This window comes from Oncorhynchus mykiss, chromosome 20 (assembly GCF_057628025.1).
Source record: "Oncorhynchus mykiss isolate SJ-2025 chromosome 20, ASM5762802v1, whole genome shotgun sequence".
Classification (NCBI taxonomy): Eukaryota; Metazoa; Chordata; class Actinopteri; order Salmoniformes; family Salmonidae; genus Oncorhynchus; species Oncorhynchus mykiss.
In genome coordinates this window covers 50,529,685-50,555,637 of record NC_143041.1, presented here as the reverse complement: position 1 = coordinate 50,555,637, position 25,953 = coordinate 50,529,685, and the positions used below count along the sequence as shown (strand labels likewise).

The 25,953-nt window shown below is 45.0% G+C and overlaps 1 protein-coding gene across 4 annotated transcripts in view; it reads left to right on the top strand.

The window, feature by feature from the left end:
* Nucleotides 1–25,953, top strand: part of LOC110499571 (AT-rich interaction domain 4B) — a 175,863-nt gene that overhangs the window by 127,928 nt on the left and 21,982 nt on the right. For 2 of the 4 annotated variants that reach the window (XM_090211960.1, XM_090211961.1), the window contains 5 exons: nt 2,038–2,247; nt 4,394–4,478; nt 7,849–8,020; nt 12,206–14,278; nt 24,176–24,286. In XM_090211960.1, the coding sequence (XP_090068086.1) occupies nt 2,038–2,247; nt 4,394–4,478; nt 7,849–8,020; nt 12,206–14,278; nt 24,176–24,286 (2,651 nt within the window). The remainder of the gene's footprint in view (nt 1–2,037; nt 2,248–4,393; nt 4,479–7,848; nt 8,021–12,205; nt 14,279–24,175; nt 24,287–25,953) is intronic. The other 2 variants (XM_090211963.1, XM_090211962.1) reach the window with 1 other exon arrangement.

The window sequence follows — 25,953 nt, the reverse complement described above, 5'->3', positions numbered from 1 at the left end:
AGTGGCTTGGGGGGTTATTTAGTAGTAGTGGCTTGGGGGGTTATTTAGTAGTAGTGGCTTGGAGGCTACAGGGTTATTTAGTAGTAGTGGCTTGGAGGCTACAGGGTTATTTAGTAGTAGTGGCTTGGAGGCTAGGGGGGTTATTTAGTAGTAGGGGCTTGGAGGCTACAGGGTTATTTATTAGTAGTGGCTTGGAGGCCAGGGGGGTTATTTAGTAGTAGTGGCTTGGAGGCTACAGGGTTATTTAGTAGTAGTGGCTTGGAGGCTAGGGGGGTTATTTAGTAGTAGGGGCTTGGAGGCTACAGGGTTATTTATTAGTAGTGGCTTGGAGGCCAGGGGGGTTATTTAGTAGTAGTGGCTTGGAGGCTACAGGGTTATTTAGTAGTAGTGGCTAGGGGGGTTATTTAGTAGTCGTGGCTTGGAGGCTAGGGGGGTTATTTAGTAGTATTGGCTTGGAGGCTAGGGGGGTTATTTAGTAGTATTGGCTTGGAGACTAGGGGGGTTATTTAGTAGTAGTGACTTGGAGGCTACAGGGTTATTTAGTAGTCGTGGCTTGGAGGCTACAGGGTTATTTAGTAGTAGTGGCTTGGAGGCTAGGGGGTTATTTAGTAGTAGTGGCTTGGAGGCTACAGGGTTATTTAGTAATAGTGGCTTGGAGGCTACAGGGTTATTTAGTATTAGTGGCTTGGAGTCTACAGGGTTATTTAGTTGTAGTGGCTTGGAGGCTACAGGGTTATTTAGTAGTAGTGGCTTGGAGGCTACAGGGTTATTTAGTAGTAGTGGCTTGGAGGCTAGGGGGTTATTTAGTAGTAGTGGCTTGGAGGCTACAGGGTTATTTAGTAGTAGTGGCTTGGAGGCTAGGGGGTTTATTTAGTAGTAGTGGCTTGGAGGCTAGGGGGTTTATTTAGTAGTAGTGGCTTGGAGGCTAGGGGGGTCATTTAGTAGTAAGGGCTTGGAGGCTACAGGGTTATTTATTAGTAGTGGCTTGGAGGCCAGGGGGGTTATTTAGTAGTAGTGGCTTGGAGGCTAGGGGGGTTATTTAGTAGTAGTGGCTTGGAGTCTAGGGGGGTTATTTAGTAGTAGTGGCTTGGAGTCTAGGGGGGTTATTTAGTAGTAGTGGCTTGGAGGCTACAGGGTTATTTAGTAGTAGTGGCTTGGAGGCTACAGGGTTATTTAGTAGTAGTGGCTTGGAGGCTAGGGGGTTATTTAGTAGTAGTGGCTTGGAGGCTACAGGGTTATTTAGTAATAGTGGCTTGGAGGCTACATGGTTATTTAGTAGTAGTGGCTTGGAGTCTACAGGGTTATTTAATAGTAGTGGCTTGGAGGCTAGGGGGTTATTTAGTAGTAGTGGCTTGGAGGCTACAGGGTTATTTAGTAGTAGTGGCTTGGAGGCTAGGGGGGTTATTTAGTAGTAGTGGCTTGGAGGCTACGGGGGTTATTTAGTAGTAGTGGCTTGGAGGCTAGGGGGTTTATTTAGTAGTAGTGGCTTGGAGGCTAGCGGGGTTATTTAGTAGTAGTGGCTTGGAGGCTACAGGGTTATTTAGTAGTAGTTGCTTGGAGGCTAGGGGGGTTATTTAGTAGTAGTGGCTTGGAGGCTAGGGGGTTATTTAGTAGTAGTGGCTTGGAGGCTACAGGGTTATTTAGTAGTAGTGGCTTGGAGGCTACAGGGCTATTTAGTAGTAGTGGCTTGGAGGCTACAGGGTTATTTAGTAGTAGTGGCTTGGAGGCTAGGGGGGTTATTTAGTAGTAGTGGCTTGGAGGCTAGGGGGGTTATTTAGTAGTGGTGGCTTGTTGGTTGATGAGAATAGGAGGGTTATTTATTAGTTGTGTCTTGGAGGTTGTGGAGGCTAGGTAGGTTATTTAGTGGTAGTGCCTTGGAGGTTTTGGGTTAACACAGTCCAAGGGCCAGGGGATTTTTGTTGTTCCACCTATTGCCAGGTTGTGAAAGTGGGTGTGGGGGTTGTGGTTGTTGTGCATTATGGGAAGCCTAGGTCCAGGAAGTGAACAGGAAGCTGAAATGTGTTTCATTGGTTTCAGGGATGAGAGCTGCAGTCGGGAGGGCGATGGTGGTGATGAGGATCTGGGGGAGGAAGGGGAGGAGTTTGAGTGTTACCCCCCGGGGATGAAGGTGCAGGTGAGGTATGGGCGCGGTCGCAGCCTGAAGACGTACCAGGCCACTGTGAAAGAGGCTGACGTGGAGGGGGGAGAGGTGCTCTACCTGGTTCACTACTGTGGCTGGAACATCAGGTAAGATTAGCAGGACACACAGCCCTGGGGAATATGACCTTTCACCTCAATATATTTATCACCTGACCACTACTAGTTTAATATATTAGTGGAGAGGTGTGGCTGGAACGTCAGGTAAGATTAGCAGGACACACAGCCCTGGGGAATATGAACTTTCACCTAACAACCATTATTTTACAGCCTATCTATCCTCCTTCCGGTTACTATGCAACGCTCTAACCACTTGGCTACCCTGCCGCCCCAGGGCGGGCCCTATAGTTTGAATGTGGTATTAAAGTGTTGCTATACTCACCTCTCCCCCCTGAGCCAGAGACAGGGTAGTGACAGGGTAGTACAGTGTTACTATGTAGAAGTAGAGTTGGCATACCTAAGAGGATTATGAGACACACACAACAGATGGGAGCTTTTCACAGTGAGACGGATGTAGTGATGTCATTGTCTTACTGCCGTTTTGTGGTTGAGTTCCAAAACTGGTTGAGCAGAAGCTCTTCTCTCTGCGTTACGTTGTCTTCTGGTGTGAGGTTGGAAGACTTTCATTCCTTTCTGTAGGTACTTAAGTAGTATCTCTGGGTAGTATCGGTCTGTAGATGGACGTTAAGTAGTATCTCTGGGTTGTATCGGTCTGTAGACTGAAGTTAAGTAGTATCTCTGGGTAGTAACGGTCTGTAGACTGAAGTTAAGTAGTATCTCTGGGTAGTATCGATCTGTAGACTGAAGTTAAGTAGTATCTCTGGGTAGTATTGGTCTGTAGACTGAAGTTAAGTAGTATCTCTGGGTAGTAACAGTCTGTAGACTGAAGTTAATTAGTATCTCTGGGTAGTAATGGTCTGTAGACTGAAGTTAAGTAGTATCTCTGGGTAGTAAAGGTCTGTAGACTGAAGTTAAGTAGTATCTCTGGGTAGTAACGGTCTGTAGACTGAAGTTAAGTAGTATCTCTGGGTAGTAACGGTCTGTAGACTGAAGTTAAGTAGTATCTCTGGGTAGTAACGGTCTGTAGACTGAAGTTAAGTAGTATCTCTGGGTAGTAACGGTCTGTAGACCCAAGATAAGTAGGTTCTTTTGAATTCATTTCTGTGGTTGGTATTTTATCCTAATGTGGATTTATCTTCATTAATGTTGTCTTCTTCCATAAAATAATGTGGATTTATCTTCATTAATGTTCTGTTATTCCATAATGTAATGTGGATTTATCTTCATTAATGTTCTGTTATTCCATAATGTAATGTGGGTTTATCTGCATTAATGTTCTGTTATTCCATAATGTAATGTGGGTTTATCTTCATTAATGTTCTGTTATTCCATAATATAATGTGGGTTTATCTGCATTAATGTTCTGTTATTCCATAATATAATGTGGGTTTATCTTCATTAAGAAAACCTTATTTCATGATATCATTTTAGGTCTCTTTCTGTTAGATCTGGATCCTGTTTGACTGAAGTGGGGGTCAGACAGACGATAGAGGGTTGAATGTCTGTGTGGTCAGTGGGGTGTTGGTTTGTCAGGCAGACGATAGAGGGTTGAATGTCTGTGTGGTCAGTGGGGTGTTGGTTTGTCAGGCAGACGATAGAGGGTTGAATGTCTGTGTGGTCAGTGGGGTGTTGGTTTGTCAGACAGACGATAGAGGGTTGAATGTCTGTGTGGTCAGTGGGGTGTTGGTTTGTCAGGCAGACGATAGAGGGTTGAATGTCTGTGTGGTCAGTGGGGTGTTGGTTTGTCAGACAGACGATAGAGGGTTGAATGTCTGTGTGGTCAGTGGGGTGTTGGTTTGTCAGACAGACGATAGAGGGTTGAATGTCTGTGTGGTCAGTGGGGTGTTGGTTTGTCAGACAGACGATAGAGGGTTGAATGTCTGTGTGGTCAGTGAGGTGTTGGTTTGTCAGACAGACGATAGAGGGTTGAATGTCTGTGTGGTCAGTGGGGTGTTGGTTTGTCAGGCAGACGATAGAAGGTTGAATGTCTCTGTGATAATACTTGTTAGGCTCCCTATGTAGTGCACTACTTTTGACCAGGGCCTATAGGGAATCCCATAGAGTGTTTGTCAAAAGTAGTGCACTATATAGGGAATAGGGTGCCATTTGGGATATGAGGTATATACACGTTACTTTTGACCTGTGATTGACCCTTTGTGTCCATCTCTCCCGTTAGATATGATGAGTGGGTCAAAGCCGACAAGATTGTCCGTCCGGCCAATAAGAATGTTCAGAAGATCAAGCATCGCAAGAAAATAAAGGTAGGATAAATATTAATAAAAAAAAATGTAATACTCTTTTGCATATACAGTTGCAGTCAGAAGTTTACATACACTTAGGTTGAAGTCATTAAAACTAGTTTTTCAACCACTCTACAAATGTCTTGTTAACAAACTATAGTTTTGGCAAGTTGGTAGGGACATATACTTTGTGCATGACACAAGTAATTTTTCCAACAATTGTTTAGACAGATTTTTTCACAATTCCAGTGGGTCAGAAGTTGACTGTGCCTTTAAACAGCTTGGACAATTCCAGAAAATGATGTCATGGCTTTAGAAGCTTCTGATGGGCTAATTGACATCATTCGAGTCAATTGGAGGTGTACCTGTAGATGTATTTCAAGGCCTACCTTCAAACTCAGTGGCTCTTTGCTTGATGTCATGGGAAAATCAAAAGAAATCAGCCAAGACCTCAGAAACAGAATTGTAGACCTCCAAAGGTCTGGTTCATCCTTGGGAGCAACTTCCAAACGCCTGAAGGTACCACGTTGATCTGTACAAACAATAGTATGCAAGTATAAACACCATGAGACCACGCAGCCGTCATACTGCTCAGGAAGGAGACGCGTTCTGTCTCCTAGAGATGAACGTACTTAAGTGCGAAAAGTGCAAATCAATCCCAGAACAACAGCACAGGACCTTATGAAGATGCTGGAGGAAACAGGTACAAAAATATCTGTATCCACAGTAAAACGAGCCCTATATTGACATAACCTGAAAGGCCACTCAGCAAGGAAGAAGCCACTGCTCCAAAACCGCCATAAAAAAGCCAGACTACAGTTTGCAACTGCACATGGGGACAAAGATCGTACTTTTTGGAGAAATGTCCTCTGGTCTGATGAAACAAAAAATAGAACTGTTTGGCCATACTGACCATTGTTATGTTTGGAGGAAAAAGGGAGAAGCTTGCAAGCCGAAGAACACCATCCCAACCATGAAGCACGGGGGTGGCAGCATCATGTTCTGGGGGTGCTTTGCTGCAGGAGGGACTGGTGCACTTCTCAAAATAGATAGCTTCATGAGGATGGAAAATTATGTGGATATATTGAAACAACATCTCAAGACATCAGTCAGGAAGTTAAAGCTTGGTTGCAAATGGGTCTTCCAAATGGACAATGACCCCAAGCATACTTCCAAAGTTGTGGCAAAATGGCTTAAGGACAGCAATGTCAAGGTATTGGAGTGGTCATTATAAAGCCCTGACCTCAATCCTGTAGGAAATGTGTGGGCAGACCTGAAAAAGTGTGTGTGAGCAAGAAGGACTACAAACCTGACTCAGTTACACCAGCTCTGTCAGGAGGAATGGGCCAAAATTCACCCAACTTATTGTGGGAAGCTTGTGGAAGGCTACCCAAAACGTTTGATCCAAGTTAACCAATTTAAAAGCAATGCTACCAAATACTAATTGAGTGTATGTAAACTTCTGACCCACTGGGAATGTGATGAAAGAATTAAAAGCTGAAATAAATAATTCTCTCTTCTATTATTCTGAAATTTCACATTCTTAAAATAAAGTGTGATCCTAACTGACCTAAGACAGGGAATTTTTACTGGGATTAAATGTCAGGAATTGTGAAAAACTGAGTTTAAATGTAGTTGGCTTAGGTATACAGTGAGGCAAAAAAGTATTTAGTCAGCCACCAATTGTGCAAGTTCTCCCACTTAAAAAGATGAGAGAGGCCTGTAATTTTCATCATAGGTACACTTCAACTACGACAGACAAAATGTGAAAAAAAATCCAGAAAATCACATTGTAGAATTTTTAATGAATTTATTTGCAAATTATGGTGGAAAATAAGTATTTGGTCACCTACAAACAAGCAAGATTTCTGGCTCTCACAGACCTGTAACTTCTTATTTAAGAGGCTCCTCTGTCCTCCACTCGTTACCTGTATTAATGGCACCTGTTTGAACTTGTTATCAGAATAAAAGACACATGTCCACAACCTCAAACAGTCACACTCTAAAACTCCACTATGGCCAAGACCAAAGAGCTGTCAAAGGACACCAGAAACAAAATTGTAGACCTGCACCAGGCTGGGAAGACTGAATCTGCAATAGGTAAGCAGCTTGGTTTGAAGAAATCAACTGTGGGAGCAATTATTAGGAAATGGAAGACATACAAGACCACTGATAATCTCCCTCGATCTGGGGCTCCACGCAAAATCTCACCCCGTGGGGCCAAAATGATCACAAGAACGGTGAGCAAAAATCCCAGAACCACACGGGGGGACCTAGTGAATGACCTGCAGAGAGCTGGGACGAAAGTAACAAAGCCTACCATCAGTAACACACTACGCCGCCAGGGACTCAAATTCTGCAGTGCCAGACGTGTCCCCCTGCTTAAGCCAGTAAATGTCCAGGCCCGTCTGAAGTTTGCTAGAGAGCATTTGGATGATCCAGAAGAAGATTGGGAGAATGTCATATGGTCAGATGAAACCAAAATATAACTTTTTGGTAAAAACTCAACTCGTTGTGTTTGGAGGACAAAGAATGCGGAGTTGCATCCAAAGAACACCATACCTACTGTGAATCATGGGGGTGGAAACATCATGCTTTGGGGCTGTTTTTCTGCAAAGGGACCAGGACGACTGATCCGTGTAAAGGAAAGAATGAATGGGGCCATGTATCGTGAGATTTTGAGTGAAAACCTCCTTCCATCAGCAAGGGCATTGAAGATGAAACGTGGCTGGGTCTTTCAGCATGACGATGATCCCAAACACACCGCCCGGGCAACGAAGGAGTGGCTTCGTATGAAGCATTTCAAGGTCCTGGAGTGGCCCAGCCAGTCTCCAGATCTCAACCCCATAGAAAATCTTTGGAGGGAGTTGAAAGTCCGTGTTGCCCAGCAACAGCCCCAAAACATCACTGCTCTAGAGGAGATCTGCATGGAGGAATGGGCCAAAATACCAGCAACAGTGTGTGAAAACCTTGTGAAGGTTTACAGAAAACGTTTGACCTCTTTCATTGCCAACAAAGGGTATATAACATAGTATTGAGATAAACTTTTGTTATTGACCAAATACTTATTTTCCACCATAAAAAATAAATTCATAAAAATTCCTGCAATGTGATTTTCTGGACTTTTTCCCCTCATTTTGTCTGTCAAAGTTGAAGTGTACCTATGATGAAAATTACAGGCCTCTCTCTTCTTTTTAAGTGGGAGAACTTGCACAATTGGTGGCTGACTAAATACTTTTTTGCCCCACTGTATGTAAGCTTTAACTGTAGCCATTTCAAATGAATTTACAGAAGAAACAGTTGTGTTTCTGTCTATGAAGATGACATGAGGTTACCAGAAGATACAGAACATTACTCTGGAGCCCTTAACATGGTCTTCCTGCCCTCCCAGAACAAAGCGGAGAGAGAGCGCAACCGCCTGGAACGACTGAACCAGGACCTGGGGAGTCCGTCCCCCAACAACCTACGTGTCCCCCGCCCCTCCTCCAAACTCCTCGGCCCTGGCTATGGCTCATGTCCCGGCTTGGCCCACGAGCTCCATGTCTTCTCCAAGATGGAGGACGGTGAGAACCAACGGACTATGCAGTCTTTTGAAATCACTTCTATACTCAATGGCCTGCAAGCATTGGAGGCTGGTTAATGGAGAAACATTTTTTGGGGGGAGAAATTGTCAAAGACATTGTTTTAACCTAAAATATTTAATAAAGACATTTATAATACAATATTATGGGAAATGGGAATGAGAGGGCTACGCAGCAGTGATTGAATGAAGCATGAGTTGAGGCTTAAGTCCATGATGGGTTGTGGCATCAGTGCAGGACAGGCTCATCATGGATGGATGGAGTTGGAGACGAGCTGAACTCTTCCACTGACGACAGGACAGGACTGGCAAGACAAGAAACAGTAACACGACAGAGATAGACAAAATAGCTAAGAATGAGTTGGTCCAAGCAAGGCTTATAATCAAATTGTTGTGTAATGTGATTGACACCACATACAGTAATGACAGAAAATGGACAGGGCTGCTCAGTGCTCAAACATCCAATGGATGAGAGGGTCCATGAGACATGGCTTCAGTTGGCTGAAGTGGTCATCACTTCTTAGAGAACAGGAGGGGACTTGGCTGAAGTGGTCATCACCTCTTAGGGAACAGGAGGGGACTTGGCTGAAGTGGTCATCACCTCTTAGAGAACAGGAGGGGACTTGGCTGAAGTGGTCATCACCTCTTAGAGAACAGGAGGGGACTTGGCTGAAGTGGTCATCACCTCTTAGAGAACAGGAGGGGACTTGGCTGAAGTGGTCGTCACCTCTTAGAGAACAGGAGGGGACTTGGCTGAAGTGGTCGTCACCTCTTAGAGAACAGGAGGGGACTTAGCTGAAGTGGTCATCACCTCTTAGAGAACAGGAGGGGACTTGGCTGAAGTGGTCATCACCTCTTAGGGAACAGGAGGGGATTTAGCTGTAAATACAAATAGCAGATACATTTCATTACAGCAGGACCATCGTAGGTTTGGGAAACAAGTTTCTCCATCATGTTGAACTCTCCTGGGGCATAATCGTTAGCCAAATATTGGCATTTTGCTGCGGAAGGACAAGAGAGTGACGAGAAAGCAAGTTTGATCAGTCATGGAAAGAAAAGCGCTGAAAACGAATTGCCTCCCTATTTTAAAAGAAAATGGAGAACAAGCTATGAAGGAAAGGTACAGCCAACTAGCGCAAAAATGATATAATATCTCATCAAAAATAATATCCCAATTCCGAATGCTGTGCTGCACATGTAGCGCTATACATTATATAGGTTTTATATATTATTATATAGATATATACATTATATAGGTTTTATATATTATTATATAGATATATACATTATATATGTTTTATAGGTATACACGTCAGCTTTGCACGTCGCCGTTAAACTAGACGTTGGCCCATAATGATGTTGGCATTTTTAGCTACTGTCGTCCGATTCCGATATGTTCACCGATATATCGGTGCATCCCTGCTTTTATACAGTAGCCTAACAGGTATTCTACTTTGTTATATCGGTGCATCCCTACTTTTATACAGTAGCCTAACAGGTATTCTACTTTGTTATATCAGTGCATCCCTACTTTTATACAGTAGCCTAACAGGTATTCTACTTTGTTCAATGACAGACATGAGTACAGGGGGATTAGAGAACAGTTTTCCACATTACACTTTTATACGGTTCAATCAGAAAGTATTCCTTTTTTCCACAGTTTATTTCATTACTGCTTTACTCTAAAATATATTAAATTAATTGTTTTCCTCAATCTACACACAATACCAATAATGACGAAGCAAAAACAATTTTTTAGAAATGTTTGCACATCATTAAAAAATAAAAACAGAAATAACATTCAGACCCTTTGATTTGAGAGTCAAAATGAAGCTCAGGTGCATCCTGCTTCCATTGACCATCCTTGAGATGTTTCTACAATGTGATTGGAGTACACCTGTGGTAAATTCAATTGATTGGACATGATTTGGAAAGGCACACACCTGTCTATAAAAAGGTCTCACAGTAGTCAGTGCATGTCAGAGCAGAAATCAAGCCATGAGGTCAAATGAATTGTCTGTAGAGCTCTGAGACAGAATTGAGTTGAGGCACAGATCTGGGGAGGGTACCAAAAAATTTCTGCAGCATTGAAGGTCCCCAGTAAACACAGTGACCTCCATCATTCTTAAATGGAAGAAGTTTGGAGCCACCAAGACTCTTCCTAGGGCTGGCCGCCCAGCCAAACTGAGCAATTGGGGGAGAAGGTCCTTAGTCAGGGAGGTGACCAAGAACCTGATGATCACTGTGACAGAGCTCCAGAGTTCCTCTGTGGAGATGGGAGAACCTTCCAGAAGGACAACCATCTCTGTAGCACTCCACCAATCAGGCCTTTATGGTAGAGTGGCCAGATGGAAGCCACTCCTCAGTAAAAGGCACATGACAGCCCGCTTGGAGTTTGCCAAAAGGCACAAAAATGACTCTCAGATCATGAGAAACAAGATTCTCTTCTCTGATGAAACCAAGATTGAACTCTTTGGCCTGAAGGCCAAGCGTCACATCTGGAAGAAACCTTGGACCATTCCTACGGTGAAGCATGGTGGTGGCAGCATCCCTACGGTGAAGCATGGTGGTGGCAGCATCTCTACGGTGAAGCATGGTGGTGGCAGCATCATGCTGTGGGGATTTTTTTCAGCAGCAGGTACTGGAAGACTTTTCAGGATAGATGGAAAGATGAACGGAGCAAAGTACAGAGAGATCCTTGATGAAACCTGCTCTGGACCTGACTGGGGCAAAGGTTCACCTTCCAACAGGACAAGAACCTTAAGCACACAGCCAAGACAATGCAGGAGTGGCTTCAGGACAAGTCTCTGAATGTCCTTGAGTGACCCAGCCAGAGCCCAGACTTAAACCCGATCAAACGTCTCTGGAGAGACCTGAAAAAAGCTGGGCAGCGACACTCCCCATTCAACTTGACAGAGCTTGAGAGGATGTGCAGAGAAGAATGGGAGAAACTCTTCAAATACAGGTCTGCCAAGCTTGTAGTGTCGTGGAAATTTCCTTAATTACCAAATGATGAGAGAGCAAATCACACACACGAGTCAGAGTTATGCTTAATCTTCACCTTTAATAATAATTAAGCTTTTGCAATAGCATTTTGACTTTCAACAGTTCAGTATCTCTAATGAAAAGTTGAGTGCTCAACATAATGGCAAATGGGTTCCTTTATAGCAAAGATCCACCCCCTCTCAAGACGACATGACAAAACACAGGTCTTAGGAACTTACACAAAGAAAGATTTTACTTCAGAGGAATATCCCCTAGTCAGACAGAGTTGGCTATAAATTATCGTTCAGTTTGGTCTCCTAAACAAAGCTCTTATCTCGTCCTTGGTACAAAATGGTACCAAGACATTACCCCCACCCTATGATATATATCAAATTGTCGTTTAGATACAACCAATTCTAAATACAACCAATCCTGAACAAGCTCACGGAGAGGAGAGTGGGGCTATAGGTCAAGATAGGAGCAACAAAAGAGGGAGCATAGAATGATTCCAGACACTGCCATCCTCCTCTCCCCGATGGGAAAAGTAGGGAGTGACTGGCACAGACAGTACTGAGTAAAGGGTTTGAATACTTTTTGATGTTTTTTATTTTTTTTAAATACATTTGATTTCTAAAAAACAGTTTTTGCTTCGTCATTATGGGATATTGTGTGTAGATTGATGAGGGAAAAAACGATGTAATCCATTTTAGAATAAGGCTGTAACGTAACAAAAACTGGAAAAAGTGAAGGGGTCGGAATACTTTCCGAAAGCACAGTACATACATAGACGCCGCCAATTGTTGGTCATGGAAATTCGGTTAAAAGTAATTGAGAAGTCATGGAAAACTCATGAAATTCCATCCATCTAAATGTATTTGAACCCTTACTTGTTTAAGGGTACTTTGAGGGCAAGGGTATTTTTCTTGTTCAAGTGTAGTGACTCCAATGCCTTTGGAATGAAAAATAGTTGTTTGGAATGAAAAATAGTTGTTTGGAATGAAAAAGAGTTGTTTGGAATGAAAGAGTTGTTTGGAATGAAAAAGAGTTGTTTGTAATGAAAAAGAGTCTTAAGCCATTAATAGATTAGGAATGTATTTAATTCCAAACAACTCTTTTTCAAGTCTCCTAGACTGACTGCTAGTATAGTATGTGATATGAAAACCATGTTGTTGTTTCCTTTCAGCCTCAGATAGTTCAACAGATGACATTGATCACCAGGATGAGGAGGGTGATTGTGAAGACGAAGATGACTGTCCAGGGGGGCGCTGCGGTCTCAGAAAGGGGTGTACCCCAGAACATGTCAGAAAGGGGGGTACCTCAGAACATCTCAGAAAGGGGGGTACCCCAGAACATCTCAGAAACGGGGGTACCCCAGAACATCTCAGAAAGGGGGGTAACCCAGAACATCTCAGAAAGGGGGTTCTGCCTGAACCACCTCACGCCTTAGACCACTGGAAGGGTGCCACCTTTACCGATGTCCTCAAAACCCCATTGATTGCAGGAAATGGCCAAGAACCAATCAACAAAGATACCCCGGAGGCGGTGAAATGGCGAAGCCAACCAGTGTTTGAGGGTGAGAGGGAGGGGCCGGGTAGCTCTGCCTCGAGGAAGAGGAAGTCAGAGGGAGCAACCCGGGAGCGGTCGGAACGCACCCCTAAAGGACCCCTGTCCAAAACCAAGCTCCCCACCCGGAGCATCAGGAACGCTGACTGGCTGTCGAGAGACCCCAGGAAGGCCAGGGAGAGAGGAGGAGGGGAGGAGAGAGAAGGAGGAGGAGGGGAGGAGAGAGGAGGAGGAGAAGGAGGAGGGCCAGGGGAGGAGAGAGGAGGAGGAGAAGGAGGAGGGCCAGGGGAGGAGAGAGGAGGAGGAGGGCCAGGGGAGGAGAGAGGAGGAAGAGGAGGGCCAGGGGAAGAGAGAGGCGGACCAGCAGGAGGAGGCTCTTCTGGTAGCAGCTCAGACGATGAGGGAGGAGCACCACCTCCCACTGATCCCAACCAATCAGAGACCGACCGAGAGAGAGAGCAACCCAGTTCCTGTCCAAAATCCAAACCTTCCCCCTCCAAAAAGTACAACGGCATGAAGGACAAGACCGACAAAGGAGGCGGGAGTGGCAGTGGCGCCCGCCCTGCGGGATTCTGGGATATTCCTGAGAAGAGGGCCAAGATGGCTGCTACAGCGGATGAGAGGGAGAGGCAGGTTGGTGGGGGGCGCACCAAGGGCCAGAAGGATGTGTGGTCCAGTATTCAGGCCCAGTGGCCCAAGAAGACCCTGAAGGAGCTGTTCTCTGACTCCGACACAGAGGCTGCTAACTCCCCTCCTCCCCCTGGAACGGCCCAGTCCTTCTCATCAGGCCTGGAGGAGAGGGAGAGCAAGGGGGAGCGGAACGGGGATGGAGACGAGGCAGGAAGAGGCCCGGAGAGGGAGGACCCTGGGACCTCAGAGGAGAACAAGGAGAAGGATAGGAGGAGTGAGCAGGAGGAGTTCCCCCCCAGCGGCTCTAACTCAGTCCTCAACACCCTTCCTACAACCCCAGAGTCCCCCTCCATGGAAGGTATTAGTAGTGGGGCCATTGCGCAAAGCTCTGGGACTGGTTCAAACTGGACTCAGCCCTCCTCTCCTCCCCCCTCCACAGGGACCCCTGCACTGTGTAAAACCCCCTCCTCTGACCCCCTGACTCCAGGATACCCCAACCCCCGGACTCCAGGACACCCCAACCCCCTGAATCTGGGGTTGACCCCAGGACACCCCAACCCCCTGACCCCAGGACACCCCAATCCCCTGACACCAGGACACCCCAATCCCCTGACACCAGGACACCCAAACCCCCTGACTCTGGGGTTGACTCCAGGACACACCAACCCCCTGACCCCAGGACACCCCAACCCCGTAACTCCAGGACACCCCAACCCCCTGACCCCAGGACACCCCAACCCCCTGACCCCAGGACACCCCAACCCCCTGACCCCAGGACACGCCAACCCCCTGACTCCAGGACACGCCAACCCCCTGACTCCAGGACACCCCAACCCCCTGACTCTGGGGTTGACCCCAGGACACCCCAACCCTCTGACCCCAGGACACCCCAACCCCCTGACTCCAGGACACCCCAACCCCCTGACTCCAGGACACCCCAACCCCCTGACCCCAGGACACCCCAATCCCCTGACCCCAGGACACCCCAACCCCCTTCCGGGTCACAGTGAGACAGAAACCAGTACGGTGGAGGTGGAGAGTCTGGACCAGGACTTACCCCCAGGTAAGCAGTCTGGGAGGGGAGCTGCAGGACCAGGACTTACCTCCAGGTAAGGGGGTGGGGTGGCAGGTTGCCTAGTTCAGGGGTCTACACTATGGAGACTGTAGATATACAGTGGAGCACATTGTTTTCCTCACAAAAAGGGAAAACAATAAAAAAGGCACCTCACGGAAACGTGAGGGTGGTTCCTAACATGCTCCGGCACCGTTTCGTTCCTCGCGGAGATGTGAGGGTGGCTCCTAACACGCTCCGACACCGTTTCGTTCCTCTTGGAGACGTGGGGGTGGCTCCTAACACGCTCCGGCACCGTTTCGTTCCTCTTGGAGACATGGGGGTGGCTCCTAACACGCTCCGACACCGTTTCGTTCCTCACAGAGACGTGGGGGTGGCTCCTAACACGCTCCGACACCGTTTCGTTCCTCACGGAGACGTGGGGGTGGCTCCTAACACGCTCCGACACCGTTTCGTTCCTCTTGGAGACGTGGGGGTGGTTCCTAACACGCTCCGACACCGTTTCGTTCCTCGCGGAGACGTGGGGGTGGCTCCTAACACGCTCCGGCACCGTTTCATTCCTCGCGGAGATGTGGGGTTGGTTCCTAATACGCTCCGGCACCGTTTCATTCGTCTTGGAGACGTGGGGGTGGCTCCTAACACGCTCCGAAACCGTTTCATTCCTCACGGAGACGTGGGGGTGGCTCCTAACACGCTCCGACACCGTTTCGTTCCTCTTGGAGACGTGGGGGTGGCTCCTAACACGCTCCGACACCGTTTCGTTCCTCGCGGAGACGTGGGGGTGGCTCCTAACACGCTCCGACACCGTTTCGTTCCTCACGGAGACGTGGGGGTGGCTCCTAACACGCTCCGACATCGCGGCGACTTGGGGGTGGCTCCTAACACGCTCCGACTTCGGAGACTTGGGTGTGGTGTAGCACCAAACAACATTTTAGCCTGATTAGAATTCCCCCCAAAGGGTTTTTGTTTGTAGTAATAACTACCGCTACACAGTTAAAAACAGCTGGTAGCCTTTTCTCTATTTTAGCTGTTATGGGAGTGAATACATTGAAGCAGCATATTAAACTGGGATAATGTTGTAGGTTACACTGGCAAGTAGGCTAAGAATATTTGCCATGGCAAATTATTTATAAATCGTATTATTTCACATGGGAGAGATGAGGGAAGCTAAAAAGGCTAGCTTGCCGTTTTTAGTCAGCTAGCTAGCAAGCTGCTGGTGGACCAACAAACAGCCAACTGGCAGACACAAAACACGGTCATGTAAATCAAACCTAAACTTTCATTACATGTAGGCCAAACAAATTAAATATGCAATTGGTTTTCTTTCAAATTAGTTTACAGTGGTGATCTTTTCAACGTGATACATCTTTGCCTACCTCAAATAGGATACAAATAGGATACAACAACAGGAAATTCTCGATCACGTTGCTATTTGAAAGTCAAGAAATGCATGGACCCATGTCATGTTACCGAAAGGTGTCCCCTTCTCCAGAAACTCTATTGCCAAGCACACACTCATATGTAGATCAATGTGAAGAGGTCTGTACTACTACTGCTCCACTGTTCTACCTAGTCATTATTTGTACCCACCTGGTGTACCAAGTCTATTAGTCCCTGATTAGAGGGGAAGAGTGAAAACCAGCAGTGGAACTGGCTTGAGGTATAGATTTGAATTTGAGATGCCTAGTGGTTAGAGAAGCAGGCCAGCAACTGGATGGTTGCCGGTTCGAATCCCATGTCCGACCTGCACTAACATCTCCAAGGAAATGTGTGTGTGTTAATATATATCGGAGGGACATTGTACAGAAGACCAATTTCCGTCTCATATGGATCAGTAAAGGCTTCTTGTTCAGACCAGGAGCAACACCATGTGGGGGAAGGATCCCCCTCCTCCCAGAGTAAAGCCTTGTTCAGACCAGGAGCAACACCATGTGGGGGAAGGATCCCCCTCCTCCCAGAGTAAAGCCTTGTTCAGACCAGGAGCAACACCATGTGGGGGAAGGTGTTCTTATTCTCCATGGACTTTACACAGTCCCAGAACTTTTTTGAGTTTGTGTTGCAGGAAGCACATTTCTGCTTGAAAAAGCTAGCCTTGGCTTTTCTAACTGCCTGTGTATATTGGTTTCTAGCTTCCCTGAAAAGTTGCATATCATGGGGGCTGTTCGATGCTAATGCAGAACATCGTAAGATGTTTTTGTGTTGGTTAACCTGTCTAGGCCAAGCGTTCCGCTAGCGGAACCCCACCTCAACATTGCGCTGAAAAGGCAGCGTGCGAAATTCAAAAATACTTTTTATAAATATGTAACTTTCACACATTAACAAGTCCAATAGAGCAAATTAAAGATAAACATATTGTTAATCTACCCATCATGTCCGATTTCAAAAATGATTTACAGCAAAACAAAAACACAGCCATTTTCCAGCCAAAGAGAGGAGTCACAAAAAGCAGAAATATAGATAAAATTAATCACTAACCTTTGGTGATCTTCATCAGATGACACTCATAGGACATCATGTTACACAATACATGTATGTTTTGTTCGATAATGTGCATATTTATATCCAAAGCACAGCTGGGGGCAGATGGTGGTCTATAGGAGGCGGCAACGGTGAGAGACTTGTTTTTAGAGAGGTGGATTTTTAAAAGTAGAAGTTCAAATTGTTTGGGTACATACCTGGATACTGGGACAGAACTCTGCAGGCTATCTTTGCAGTAGATCACAACACCGCCCCCTTTGGCTGTTCAATCTTGTCTGAAAATGTTGTAGTTAGGGATGGCGATTTCAGAATTTTTGGTGGTCTTCCTAAGCCAGGATTCAGACTCGGCTAGAACATCCGGGTTGGCAGAGTGTGCAAAAGCAGTGAATAAAACAAACTTAGAGAGGAGGCTTCTAATGTTAACATGCATGAAACCAAGGTTATTACGGTTACAGAAGTCATCAAATGAGAGCGCCTGGGGAATAGGAGTGGAGCTAGGCACTGCAGGGCCTGGATTAACCTCCACATCACCAGAGGAACAGAGGAGGAGTAGGATAAGGGTACGGCTAAAAGCTATGAGAATTGGTCGTCTAGAACATCCGGAACAGAGAGTAAAAGGAGGTTTCTGTGGGCGATAAAATAGCTTCAAGGTATAAATGTACAGACAAAGGTATGGTAGGATGTGAATACAGTGGAGGTAAACCTAGGTATTGAGTGATGATGAGAGAGATATTGTCTCTAGAAACATCATTGAATCCAGGTGATGTCATCGCGTGGGTGGTGGATCTGAAAGGTTGGATAAGGTATAGTGAGCAGGGCTAGAGGCTCTACAGTGAAATAAGCCAATAAACACGAACCAGAATAGTAATGGACCAGGCATATTGACATTAAGGAGAGGCATGCTTAGCCGAGTGATCATAAGGGTCCAGTGAGTAGTGAGGTTGGTTGGCGTCACGGCGATTCAGACAGCTAGCCGGGCCATCGGGAGCAAGCTAGCATAGGATGGAGGTCTGTTTTTAGCCACCTCGTGCGTTTTCGTCGGTAGATTAGTGGGGTTCCGTGTGGTAGAGGGGATCAAGTTTTAATACATTTTTTTTGGCAGCATTTATACATTGAAGATTGAAAAAGAATTTGGTGCATTTTTCCCCATATTCCATCCATTTCGCTTTATTTTTATAATATATTACACTAGATCTTTCTTGAATAAGTTCCTCCATTTCTTTTTGTTTTTCCTCTAACTTATTCTGTGCCTCTATGGTACAGTTTTTATTGCTATCTAACTGTACTGTTAGTGCTTCAATTTCCTTTGTTAATATGGACTCTTTAGATCTAAATTGCTTTTGTTTTATTGATGAGTACTGAATTGCATTGCCTCTAAAGGCACATTTAAAAGTGTCCCATACAATAAGGGGATCTGCTGTACCTATGTTATGTCTGGAAAAGTCAGTTATAAATTCTTCTGTCCTGGTTCTAAACAATTTATCATCTAGTAGGCTTTGATTAAATGTCCAATATCCTCACCCACGTGGAAATTCTGTATTGTCCAATAAATTCTGTATTATCCAATAACATATTTAAAATAATCCATCTACCTTGAGAATCTGTTTGGACAATTTGCACATTTGGATCAAAATTATTGTTTTTTAAAACCATCACCCAGTTCTTTTTCCACAAAACTTCATCTAAAATTGTTGAATGAGTTTCCTGTAAACAATAGATATTATATTCCTTCTCTTTTAGCCAGGTAAATACTGATCGTCTTTTCTTATTATCTGCTAGGCCATTACAATTGTAACTGGCTATACTTATTTCACCACTTACCATAATGAGACACAACTTTCAATTATATTTATCAAAATATATGTTTGTAAACGTACCATTAAACAGTAACATGATGATTGAGTGTCTATATAGCTGTACCTTGATCTTTGCATTTCTACTAAGTAAACCTCCAATTGGTCCCTACTATTCCACCCGCTAAAAGTCCTCCTCATCCCGAGTTGGTTTGTCATCCCAATGCCTGGCAGACCACCCTCAACCCCCTGTATCCCATAACCCATAACCGACTGGGATCCATCCTTTGAAAAGAGCACACAGTGCCATTTACCGAATTGAAGTAGATTAACTGCCAAATGCATTTCCATCGCCCTCACCTCGATTTGTATTATATATAGCTGTGGATCATCCTCTATTGTCCCTAACATCTTTTACTTCTTCGCAACAGTTGTGGGATACACACATACACCCACACACACTCAACCCATACCCCCACACAACCATAAGCTCACTTACTCAACAATTGCACCACCCCAGAGCCCAACTCAAGATAGGTCTTGATTTACAAATGTACTTGCAGTTGCAGCTGCACGAGAAGACCACACAAAAAAATAGGCAAAAAATAAGAGATTTTATTTACCATTGTCACATCCTAGATGATGGAGGTCAAATGTACACCTCTACCCTGAAACCCCTACAATACAGTCACCCGTATTGACCATATTCCCAAGCATCTCCATGCAGTCCGACTTTGATTCTGTGCCACTAGGGTCACATAATATACCCCCTCTCTGAATGTCCAAGTGTGACCCCCTCCCCATGGGTTACTGCAGCTAGTGTTGCCAGCACTGCCACTGCCTGGGTGCGGGCACCCCACCGGAATTCCCACCGGCTAGGTACAAGGTCATCAAGGTTCTCATTAGCAGCTTTGAGAATTTACGTGTGTAGTATGCTCTCCCTTTAGGGGGCTTTGGCTTTGCAGGACCAACCCTGCCAAGCAGGCTCAGAATCTTGAGGGGGCAGTGCTGCTCTTGGTCTCTGACCATCATTTGGCTGCATACAGACCGCTTACAGCAGGCCCATAAAACAGTTAGGGACTAGTAGAGGGGATCAATCCAATTGGCGATATAGTTATAGTGACCCAAGAAAAATTGTCCGATAGACCTATTCAGATAGCAGCCGATAAGACAGCTAACGATTAGCGGGCCGCAGATGGGCGTTCAGGTAACGTCGCGACGGAGGGGCCAGTTGGATAACTCCCTCGGGCAGATAAGATCGGTAGTCCAGTCGTGAAGGCCCGGTGGGGCTCCGCGTCGGCAGTAAAACGGGTCCGGATAGGTGATTGTAGCCCAGGAGTGGCTGATGGAACTCTTCAGCTTTCCTAGCTCATGTTTACAGCAGCTGCTTCTGCTAACTAAAAGGCTAGGAGGTATCACTTCTGAAGTGAATAAGAGTTCAAAGTTTATACCAAGTTGCCATACTTTTAAGCTCGTGCTATATTCTGTCTGGTATAGTCGAAATTCATCCTTTCGGCGTGTTGATCGTCATCTTCACATTGAACACTAATTTCGTTAGTTTATTATCTGAGCCCTTTTAGCGTCGTCGTCCTCATGTCCTCGGAACAGGAAGTTGCATTTTCGTCAACGTGTTTATATAGTGGTGAAAGAAGGGCTAAGTTTCATAGTTTACAACCAATGTCTGTTCACTTGGGTGGGGCCTCTGAGTGAGCAGAGTTTCTCTATGACAAACCGTTCTCTCATTTAAGAAGCTAAAATTACATTTAATCTTTTCACAAATAGTTTCATATTTAAACATTTAAAATTGCACAACAATTCCATGCAATTTGCACACACACAATATGATCTCAGATATGAAATTGTACATATTGACTGACCTTCATGTCTTAAAGTAATGATGGACTGTTGTTTCTCTTTGCTTATTTGAGCTGTTCTTGCAATAATATGGACTTGGTGTTTTACCAAATAGGGCTATCTTCTGTATACCACCCCTACCATGTCACAACAACTGATTGGCTCAAACATATTAAGAAACCAGTAATAACCATCAACTATAATAGTTAATATAACATTCCCAAGGGAGCCAAGGCCGCCGGAAAATGTTGGGAGCTATTTACCACTGTTGATTCCCAGCTTTAAGCACCAGCTGTCAGAGCAGCTCACTGCCCCTGTACATAGCCCATCTGTAAATATCCCATCCAACTATCTCATCCCCATAATGTTATTTATTTTGCTCCTTTGCACCCCAAGTATCTCTACTTGCAAACTCATATTCTGCACATCTATCACTCCAGTGTTTAATTGCTAAATTGTAATTATTTCGCCACTATGGCTTATGTATTGCCTTACCTCTCTTATCCTACCACATTTGCACTCACTGTATATAGATTTTTTCTACTGTATGTTTGTTTACTCCATGTGTAACTCTGTGTTGTTGTTTGTGTCGAACTGCTTTGCTTTATCTTGGCCAGGTCGCAGTTGTAAATGAGAACTTGTTCTCAACTAGCTTACCTGGTTAAATAAAGGTGAAATAAAATAAATAGAATTTTGAAGAATCTCATATTATACTACATGATTCCATGTGTTATTTCATAGTTGATGTCTTCACTATTATTCTACAAAGTAGAAAACTGTAAAAATGAAATAAAAACCTGTAATGAGTAGGTGAAATTTGACCTTTTCCCTTTTCCACATTTTGTTGCTAAAATGGATTAAATACAAAGAAAATCCTCCATCTGCAATTAAAGCGATAACAGGATTTTCAAATTCTTTGCAAATTAACAATACATTTTTTTCATAAGTTTTCACACCCTTTGCTATAAGACTAAACATTGAGCTCAGGTGCATCCTGTTTCCATTGATCTTCCTTGAGATGTTTCTACAACTTGATAGGAGTCCACCTGTGGTAAATTCAATTGATTGGACATGATTTAGGAAGGCAAACATCTGTCTATAAAAAGGTCCCACAGTTGACAGTGCATGTCAGAACAGATAAACCAAGCCATGAGGTCGAAGACAGGATTGTGTCGAGGCAAAGATCTGGGGAGGGTACCAAAAATATATATGCAGCATTGAAGGTTCCCAAGGACATAGTGGTCTCCATCATTCTTAAAAATGTAAGAAGTTTGGAACCACCAAGACTCTTCCTAGAGCTGGCTGCCCGGCCAAACTGAGCAATCAGGGGAGAAGGGCCTTGGTCAGGGAGGTGACCAAGAACCCGATGGTCGTACAGACAGAGCTCCAGAGTTCCTCTGTGTAGATGGGAGAACCTTCCAGAAGGATAACCATCTCTGCAGTACTCCACCAATCAAGCCTTTATCGTGGAGTGGCCAGACGGAAACAACCCCTCAGTAAAAGGCTCATTACAGCCTGCTTGGAGTTTACCAAAAGGCACCTAGAGGACTCAGACCATGAGAAACAAGATTCTCTTCTCTGATGAAACCAAGATTGAACTCATTGGCCTGAATACCAAGCATCACATCTAGAGGAGACCTGACACCATCCCTACAGTGAAGCGTGGTGGTGACAGCATCATGCTGTGGAGATGTTTTTTAGCAGCAGGGAGACTGGTCAGGATCGAGGGAAAGATGAACGGAGCAAAGTACAGAGAGATCCTTGATGAAAATCTGCTCCAGAGCGCTCAGGACCTCAGACTGGGGCAAAGGTTCACCATCCAACAGGACGATGACCCTAAGCACACAGCCAAGACAACACAGGAGTGGCTTCGGGTCAAGTCTATGAGTGTCCTTGAGTGGCCCAGCCAGAGCCTGGACTTGAACCCAATCGAACATTTTATTATTAATACATTTGTTTTCGCTTTGTCATTATGGGGTAGTGTGTGTAGATAGTTTTTTAAATAAATTTAATCCATTTTAGAATAAGGCTACTGTTACAAAATGTGGGAAAAGTCCAGGGGGCTGAATACTTTCCAGATGCACACACACCTACCTTCAAATTAGTCAATTCGGCAATTTCAGCCACACCCGTTACTGACAGGTGTATAAAATCGAGCACACAGCCATGCAATCTCCATAGACAAACATTGGCTGTAAAATGGCCTTACTGAAGAGCCCAGTGTCTTTAAAATGTGGCACCATCATAGGATGCCACAAGTCAGTATGTCAAATCTTGGCCCTGCTAGAGTTGCCCCGGTCAACTATAAGTGCTGTTATTAAGTGAAAGTGTAGGAGCATCAACCACTCAGCTGCGAAGTGGTAGGCCACACAAGGTCACAGAACGGGAACGACGAGTGCTGAAGTGTGTACAACACTCACTACAGAGTTCCAAACTGCCCCTGGACACAACGTCGCCACAAGAACTGTTCGTCGGGAGCTTCATGAAATTGGTTTCCGTGGCCAAGCAGCCACACACAAGCCTAAGATCAGCATGCGCAATGCCAAGCGTCAGCTGTAAAGCTCACCGCCTTTGGACTCTGGAGCAGTGGAAATGAGTCACGCTTCACTATCTGGCAGTCCGACAGACAAATCTGGGTTTGTCAGATGCCAGGAGAACGCTACCTGCCCCAATGCATAGTGGCAACTGTAAAGTTTGGTGGAGGAGGAATAATGGTGGGGCAGTTTTTCATGGTTCGGGACCCTTAGTTCCAGTGAAGGGAAATCTTAATGCTGCCGCATACAATGACATTCTAGACGATTCTGTGCTTCCACCTTTGTGGCAATAGTTTGGTGAAGGCCCTTTCCGGTTTCAGCATGACAATGCCCCCGTGCACAAAGCACAAATGCCCCTGTGCACAAAGCGAGGTCCATACAGAAGTGATTTGTCTAGATCAATGTGGAAGAACTTGACTGGCCTGCACAGAGCCCTGATCTCAACCCCATCAAACACCCTTGGGATGAATTTGAACGCTGACTGCGAGCCAGGCGTAATCGCCCAACATCAGTGCCTGACCTTACTAATGCTCTTAAGGGCTGAACGGAAGCAAGTTCCTGCAGCAATCTTCTAACATCTAATGGAACTCCTTCCCAGAAGAGTGGCGGCTGTAATAGCAGCAAAAGGGGGGACCAACTCCATATTAATGCCCATGATTTTGGAATGAGATATTCAACAAGCAGGTGCCCACAACCTTTTGGTCATGTAGTGTATTTGTAAAAATAAAATGCAACAGTTTAAAAGAGTTACATGTTACTTCCCGTTTCGTTCCGTTTAAGAAAAGTTTTGCAACAAAAATCGGCGTAATGAATACGCCCCAGGCGACCCAGCACGAGGGAGAGAGAGGGGGCAGGCAGAACCGTACGCATATGTCTTGGTCATCTGTCTTGCAAATTCACCAGTTAGCCTAAAGTTCCTCTTCCTTTGGTATTATTTAAATGACAACTTTCCCCAGGCCTTTATAGCCTGTTATCTAGTTAGGCTACAACACAGAAAATATGTTTTGTGATTTTAATGTGAAAAAACAAAAACATTGTTTTTCTGTTTTGAATTTTTCTTAACGTTAAGGATCGAAATGTTGATTAAAAGTTCACAGTTAAAGTGAGAGAAAGCTGAGCAGACATCGAGTACTCTTGTTCCTCTTTCCATTTTAGTTTGGAGATGTTTGACAGGCTTTGTTTATACACTTTCACTCAGTCTCTGTGTCCTTCCTGTCTTCACCTTCCAGTGTCTGCCAGTCACAAGCGTCAGAAGGAACAGCAGGCAGGTGGAGCAGCAAAGAAACCCAGGCCAAACAGAAAGAGCTCAGTGCCTCCCAAGAAGAACAACAGGAAAACTGGTAAGGACGAGTATGATATCCCTGTCTTTGACAGCACCCACTAGGTACTGAGGAATCTGTCCCTCTAGGGCATCTGGCCCTTTTTTTCTAGCTAGGCAAGTCAGTTAATTACAATTGGGGAATACTTTTACCAAAAGGCCTTCTGTGGGGACAGGGGCCTGGGATTACAAAATGAAAACAATATAAATATAGGACAAAACACACATCACAACAAGAGACAACACCACAAAAAGTGACCAGTAACACAACATAACAACATGGTATCAACACAACAACATGGTATCAACACAACAACATGGTATCAACACAACATAACAACATGGTAGCAACACAACATAACAACATGGTAGCAACACAAAACATGGTACAAACATTATTGGGCCCAGACAACAGCACAAAGGGCAAGAAGGTAGAGACAACAATACATCACACAAAGCAGCCACAACTGTCAGTAAGAGTGTTCATGACTGAGTCTTTGAATGAAGTGAGCGATCAAGGGATGTGTGTGCTTTGGGGAAGTGACTAGCAGAACGGGTGTTGTATGTGGAGGATGAGGGCTGCAGTAGGTAGCATTGGTGGCAAATCTGATGGCAGAATGGTAAAGAACATCTATCCACTCGAGAGCACCCTTACCTGCCAATCTATAAATTATATCTCTGTAATCTAGCATGGGTAGGATGGTCATCTGAATCAAGGTTAGTTTGGCAGCTGGGGTGAAAGAGGAGCGATTACGATAGAGAAAACCAAGTCTAGATTTAACTTTAGCCTGCAGCTTTGATATGTGCTGAGAGAAGGACAGTGCACCATCTAGCCATACTCCCAAGTACTTGTATGAGGTGACTACCTCAAGCTCTTAACCCTCAGAGGTAGTAATCACACCTGTAGGGAGAAGGGCATTCTTCCTACCAAACCACACAACCTTTGTTTTGGAGGTGTTCAGAACAAGGTTAAGGGTAGAGAAAGCTTGTTGGACACTAAGAAAGTTGTAGAGCATTTAACACAATATCCAGGGAGGGGCCAGCTGAGTTTTAGACTGTATCATCTGCATATAAATGGATGAGAGAGCTTCCTACTGCCTGAGCTATGTTGCTGTAAATTGAGAAGAGCGTGGGGCCTAGGATCGAGCCTTGGGGTACTCCCTTGGTGACAAGCAGTGGCTGACTTTATACACTGCACTCAGAGATGTAATTAGCAAACCAGGCCAAAGACCCCTCAGAGACACCAGTACTCCTTAGCTAGTCCACAAGAATGGAATGGTCTAAAACAAACAGCTTTGGCCAAGTCAATAAAAATAGCAGCACAACATCGCTTAGAATCAAGGGCAATGGTGACATCATTGAGGACCTAAGGTTGCAGTGACATCCATAACCAGATTGCATACCAGAGAGAACACTATAGACATCAAGAAAACCAGTCCGTTGATAAGTTTCTCCAACACTTTTGATAAACAGGGCAAAAGAGAAATAGGCCTATAACAGTTAGGATCAGCTTGATCTCCCCTTTAAATAAAGAACAAACTGTGACTGTCTTCAAAGCAATGGGAACCTCTCTAGAGAGGAGAAAAAGGTTGGAGATTAGTTTGCTGCCCCTATCGTCGCCAAGCCTAAAGGGTCTAAGCCATCTGACCAAGATGTTTTTTGGGGTCAAGTTTAAGGAGCTCCTTTAGC